The 6,774-nt window shown below is 42.6% G+C and overlaps 1 protein-coding gene across 1 annotated transcript in view; it reads right to left on the bottom strand.

The window, feature by feature from the left end:
• Positions 1-6,016: 6,016 nt before the first annotated feature.
• Gabra3 (gamma-aminobutyric acid type A receptor subunit alpha3) overlaps positions 6,017-6,774 on the bottom strand; it is a 92,678-nt gene continuing 91,920 nt past the window's right edge. Inside the window, exon 9 of the mRNA XM_042680385.1 lies at positions 6,017-6,508. Coding sequence (XP_042536319.1) covers positions 6,173-6,508 — 336 coding nt within the window. The 3' untranslated portion in view covers positions 6,017-6,172. The remainder of the gene's footprint in view (positions 6,509-6,774) is intronic.

Genomic DNA, 6,774 nt, shown 5'->3' with positions numbered 1-6,774 from the left:
CAGCACCACTTCCGGTTTTCTAGTGGTTTATTGGAGATAAAAGTCTCACCGTCTTTTCTGCCCGGGCTTGCTTTGAACCGTGATCCTCAGATCTCAGCTTCCTGAGTAGCTAGGATTATAGGCATGAGCCACTGGCGTCCAGCTGTCCCATGTACTTTAGAGTGAGAAGATGTTTGTTGTGTAGCAAGGCTGGAGAGAAGCATCAAAGGCAGAAAACTAGGTAACTTGAGGGGGAAGGTGGGCTCATAGGCTGACATACTGAGTTGAAACCCCTCTGTATAACAACTTAAAGATAATTTTTTGAAATGATGTGAAAGGCTGGGTTTCAAGAAAGTTGACTTGGAATGGAGAAACCACTCAGTGATCACCAAGTGATTTTTCTCAAAGCAGATCACATGTGGTGCTATCATCTTTGCGATCATATGCAAGCCAACCTCCTGGGATCATAAGTCAGCAACATAATGACATGCAGATATGCTCTCTACCTGAGAACATGCCTCTCTTACTTTGCCTGTTTGGCCCAAAGCCACTGCACTCACCACTCACCAAATGGGTAGAGTACATAGACAGTTCAGATACATAAAACTGGCTATGTATTTCACTATGATCTCTCGCACATCTGGGCTTTTTGCCAACTGTCTTTAATGTCTCTTTCTTCTTTTGACAGTTTGAATCATCCATTAAGGCCCAGCTGAGAAGTGATTTTATTTGGTATTTTCTGAGCTTGGACTATGCTTTGGCCTTACACTGAGTTATACCATGACAATTCTCCCCTACACTGCTTGATCTGGTGGGAGATTGCAATATTGGGTTAGTGAGATCAAGACAAAATGGAATGGAAGCACACAGTATGACAAGACATCTAGTGTGGAAGGACAAAGGTATGAGAACTGTGACTCTTTAGGTCAGAAATGAGGGATGAGCCCTAAATAAGGAAAGGCTATGCATCAATGCTGGAGTCAATAGTCGCAGATGAATTTGCTCTTTAGCCTTTACAGCCCATTTGTCAGATGGGTGAGTTGAGGTACCCATTCCCTAGTCAATCACCTGGAATCCTTTTCATCTTCTTATTTTGGACTCAACTTTTGCCTTTAGAAACAAGAATGAAGCTAGACAACTAATGTGCGTGTAATTTGCTACAGGACAACTTGTCACATAGAGCAAGGGAGTAGATCATTCGCCCCCAGATATTCTAGTCAATAACATTGCCCTCTACCTGTTTAAGTCAACTCACCTTTCTTGATATTTGGGAAAGATTTAAAAAAAAGAGGTGTGTTCTGTTGGAGTACTTTCATGCACAATAAGAGACAGTTGGAGTGTGCATTAGCTAAAGTTATCAGGATTGATCTGGTCACTCTGGGAAAGTGTGGCAAAGGAAATAAGACCTGGTTAAATATTGTCAGGAACCTCGGCCTTTAAGGAAAAGAAGTTGAGTACAGGAAACAGTAGAAACAAAGATAGTAGGGCGGGAAAGGGGCTATCAGGAGACTGGTGTCATGGAAACCAAAGAGTAATTTTCAAGGATAAAGAAGTTGTCGACAGTGTCAAATGCTGCTGACAGGTCAGGTGACATAACTGGAAATGCCTTTAGGTTTCAATAGCAAGGGCACTGGTGACTCAGCGAGAGCAGCTCCTCTGAGAGCAAATAACAAAACAGGAAGGGTTTGAGAAGGCAAGAGAAGAGATGAAGAACAGAGGAGGGGCTGGAATTAATAAACAGACCAGACAGTACCTTTTACCTATGACAGAGAAGATGGAAGAGGTGGTATACAGTTTCCAAGAGGCCTATTTGGTTATAATGTGTCTGAGGATTTCTAGTCTCTTCTGAGCTAAGATTTGGATTTCCATGCTTGGGCTGGAGCTGAACCACTAATCATCCTGCATCTCATCACACATACACACAAGACTCTTCCTCCTAGATCTCAGGGCATGGATGCAATGCTGTGGTTTAGGGTGGGGTGGGGCAGGGTAGAGCTGGAAAGCTCACTGTTCCATCTATAAGAAGCTTGTATCCATAGGTTTAGCTTCCAAACTATTCTTACTTGGTGCTTAATCCAAGCTTCCAAAATATCTTCCTTGTGTCACACAGAAGTCAAAGACAGAGTTTGTGGTCCTAAAGTGAGCTGGTGTGAGGGCAGACAACAGTCAGGATAGGACAACTTTGCGTTTGATGACACTTGGAAACAGAGTGTATTTCCAAGTAGGCTTCTGGAAAGGACACTGTGTTCTGATCATAATCTGGGAACCGATGTATCTGTTCAGGGGAGGACTTGACCAACTTTACACAGTGACTGTAATGGGATTGTTCTGGGGCATCAATCTCACTGCTCTTGCCACAACAAATTATTAGACTGAGGGAGAGAGAAGGCAGAATAGGTGTAGGTTGCCCATTTGTGACAACGTAGGTGGGCCCGAAGGATATTATGTTAAGTGAAATAAGCCAAAGAAGAACAAATGGTCTATAATCTCATTAATATGTAAATTATAAAAGGCAGAAAGGCAAAAGAATAAAAGGAGTCTAACCCCCAGCTTCATGTAATAGACATATATTAATCAGAACAGTATATTGTATATTTTAAATGCATACAATGTAAGATTGGTTTTTAGTTTTATTTTTTTAAAGAAAGGCAGGAGGCCCAGAAGGCAGCTTTCCCATCAACAAGTGCAGCCGGTGGTTACATGATTAGTGCTCTTGGACTAAAGGGAGCCTGTATACTTAGAAGCTATTGAAGCTGAAGAGGACATATACTGGCCTCCAGTTCTGGGATTCCTTTGACACAACCTCCACCAATTGTATATTTCCTATTATTTCCATGATGTATCGACATATTCCCAAAACTCAGTTATGGGGTATCTCTCTCTTAAACCCAACCTGCCACCCTCTGAAGGGAGTTGTAACAGAGATTCATCCTGGATTAGCCAGTTGGTATCCTTGAAGCTTTCAATGGGATCTGGCGCTCATAAATTTATGCCTTCATCTTCTTTCATCAGTATTCTGGCAAAGAGAACTCACGGATCATTAAACTCCCAGATTTAAAAGCTTAAAGGACCAAACAATTATTTAATTAGGAAAAACTAAAGTGGCACTAAATAGAGCACATTTCTCAGTATGAGGATGGCATTGGAACTGCTTCAGAAGGCTGCACATTTTCTTTGCTTGATTCTATTACTGTCTCTGTTCATGGTATCACTGGTTTCCTCACCAACATCACCCTGAAGAAATCCAAGTCCAAATATCTCTCATCTAGATTAGCATTCAGTTATTCAATAAGTAATTATCATCAACTATGTGTTAGACAGTATTCTAGTTTAGGCTAGGTGATCTCAGGACTGGAACATGCACGTAGGGTCAGGATGTCCAAGTCCTTCCTTTTGTTTTGGACAAGAAAATATTTTTATGATATAAAATATTCTCCCAAAGATATTTTTCCATCACTCAGAAGCCAGGTAATTTCTCAAGCATGTCTTATGAGATTAGATTTCAGATTTGTTCTAATCGCAGAATGCGTTATCATTCATATCTCCACTCATAGTTCAACAATCTTTACTCTGCCTGGTAATTATTACCCAAGAGAACTGTCACCTAAGGGAAATAGTCCTCAAAGGGCAAGGGAAAGAAATTCTATAGAATTACAGTGAATGTATATTTCTGTTTCCCAGGATTAAATGAATATAGCAGGGCACCCAATGCATCTGTTTCCTTCCCTTTCGTATTTTATGATAAGACCCTTGACTCAATCAAATCAGTTTTCACATAGGTCACATTTGGGACCATTGTACTAGATCTTGTGTGCAAGTGGTCTTGTGCTTCATGCAGCTTTATTAGAATACTCACTGTACACATGTGATCAAGGAAGTAGAAAACATGAAAGGACTCTGGGGGAAGAGGCGAGAGGAATGGGAGAGATGGAAGGAGTGATTCAGAAGCCGTGGACACTTCGAGGGACATGTGAAATTGTAACTCTCTTGTACCATCAGTTGAAGTTTAAAAAGAAGTAGAAACTAAGGGATGATATCAACCAAGATGCAGTGCATTCATAACCTGATTTGTTGAATGGTAAGTCCTTTGTACAACTAGTTAAGGATAATAAAGGGAACGTAGAGATGGCAATAGTGGGGGTGGGGGAGGAGGGGTCAGTGCAAGTCAAGAACACAGAACGGGTTAGGTCTGTGTTAGGCAAGGAGTAATCAATAAGTCTTCCAACCCAAATACAATTCAGAAAGGGTTTAATAAACAGCCGCTACATTGCACCAAAGCATTTAGAAACACAATTTCTACAGAGAGGCAAAGGTCAGGCTTCCATTCTAAATCTCATAAGACAATCATGAACAGCCCCACCCACCCCACCCCCCATCCCCACAGATCCACAAAAGTACACTCTTCTAGTCATAAATTTATCTACAGACACAGTCTTAGGAATAATGGGACCGGCATGCAATATCCCAGCAATGGCAAGGAAGCAGGGCATAGGGGAAAGATGGATGGAAAGGCAACCAGCAGCTAATGATATACCCCTTAGGAGAGGAGAGGAGATGCATTTTGTTTAGAGGGTGGAAAGGGAGATTTGCTTGTGGTGCCCTCCATGCCTTTGCCTTGGACTTCTAGGATACCCTGGACTTCCACAAGTATTCACATCCAAAGTGGCTGGGGCTGCTGTCTTAAACAGTCTCATTCCCTTCAGCCAGGACTACTAGAAATGGTCTTGGGTGACACAGCATAACCTGCTTAAGACCTTTGTGGTATCCAAACCTCCCTCATGACCAAGAAGGCCTGCTGACATTGTGCTGATTCTGAGGTCAACATAGGCCTGGCTTCTCAGTCTTTTCTTCATTTTGGCTTTGGAAAGGGGTGTGTGACAGCTCTTTATTGAAGACACTTGTAATGAGCCCAGATAAATTATTCAAACTTCTGGGACTCGGTTAATCTACCTTATAAAAATTTTGTATTTATTCCTGTCCCTTTTACTCACACTGAGATCAAATGGCCTCTAAATAATACATTATAAAACTGGTAATAAAGATAATGGTTTAGTTAAGTCAAAATGACTAGAGATACTTATATGAATCTGCAATTTGCTCCTTGTAAGAATTGGCATCAGCAGAGGGTCAGAGATCGTGGATATGGACAGATCAAGATACTTGGGTGTCGGTGAGGGAGAGGGTATGGAATGTGAAGGACATGGAAGAAGGAGTTTGACTGTCACCTCCCAGTGGCCCTTTCTTTAGACTCACATTTCAATCTTCATTTACTACTCCCTCTCTTTTCCAGTCCAGTATTTGCCTAGTTATGTTGGTAAGGAGATGAAGCTGTTCTCTCTTTCCCCCATCGTTTAAGAATTCTTGTGTTGACCATCGACCAGATCTTTTTTTCTTGTCTGTATAGTTTAGTTAAAATAGTTGATTGTAGGCAGTAATGCACCCAAGCTATACAGTGTTCAAGCTGGTTGCAAAGGGGGGCAAAGGAATTGGAGGAAGAAGACTTTCTTGAAGGAGAGATATACCAAGGAAGGTACTTCTTTTCTGATGGGCCAGGATTGTCCCAGCACCGGCTATCTTGGTGCCAAGTTGGCTCAATTAGTTCTATTTGTTTGGGCTATACATGGTTGATCACGGTGAACCTCAATTGTCACTGATAACTGCCAAGCCAACATGGGTTGGGGCCATGTTCAGAGGTTAACACCGGCTTATTGTGCTATCTGTTCTTGTGCCTGGTAGGTACTACTATAGATGGGCATACATGGCAGTGGACAGGACCATATGGGATAGCCCAGCCTGGCTCTGTACTGAGTTTAAATCACCTGATTTGGACAATCAAAACATCATCCTGCAGCTCTCAAACATCCAAGGCCTCCACTATAGGGAGTAGAGTCTTCCTGTTCTTTCTGCAGTGGTCAGAGTGCAAGAAAATACATGCAGTACCCTCAGGTGGGGGACACTGGCAGACTAGGATGAGCAACTGGCAGTGTTTAACTTTGACAGTATACTAAGCAACGTTCCAGGGACAAGGGAATTTTTGTTGTTCTTGTTGTTGTTTTGTCATTGAGATTGATAAATATGAATTGAGTTTCACAGCTTGGAAGAGGGTTAAAAAGAATCCTGAAACTTATGAAGAGGAGCTCTGGGGTTTGGGAGCCTGGATGCGTCATGGGGTATACAGCACTGCCATTACTACCTACTGCTTGCGGATCATGCCCTTGATAGCTGACTCCCGGTTTACATAGGTGGCCCAATAGACCAGATTGAATATGGCAAAGAGCACAGGGAAGATGATGCGGGAAATTTTGTCAACCTTGCTAACACTGTTGTAGGTCTTAGTCTCCGTTGGGCTGTCCTGCACATACGTAGCCTTGGGGGAGGCGATGATAGTTGGCGTGGAGGAGGCACTGGGAGTGGCTCCCTTGGAGATGGTAGAGAATTCCGTGTCCTTGGCCAGGTTGATGGGATAGGTGGTCCCCACGATGTTGAAAGCAGTGCTCGTTTTCTTTGTTGGGGCTGCGGGTGTTTTCTTCTAGAGACCAGGAAAAAGAGGGAGAAGGGGAGAACAAAACAAAAGCTAGTTAATCGTTCCACACTGCCTTCGGTGGCCGCAGGGAGAAAGAGCCACAAGACAAAGCTCAGAAACAAGGCTTAGGAAGCCACTAAGTATCCAAGTTTGTGTCTAGTGATACTAGTTTGAAAATGGAAGCCTTGTGTCTATCCTGGCTTTCTAGGTATGTGGCTTTGGCTAAGTCATTTTTTTTTCTGCAGGTGCATCAGTCTGTTTATCTGTAAAAT

Source organism: Dipodomys spectabilis, unplaced genomic scaffold (assembly GCF_019054845.1).
Source record: "Dipodomys spectabilis isolate Male_0828 unplaced genomic scaffold, ASM1905484v1 ptg000060l, whole genome shotgun sequence".
Taxonomy (NCBI): domain Eukaryota; kingdom Metazoa; phylum Chordata; class Mammalia; order Rodentia; family Heteromyidae; genus Dipodomys; species Dipodomys spectabilis.
This window is presented reverse-complemented; position numbering and strand designations above follow the sequence as displayed.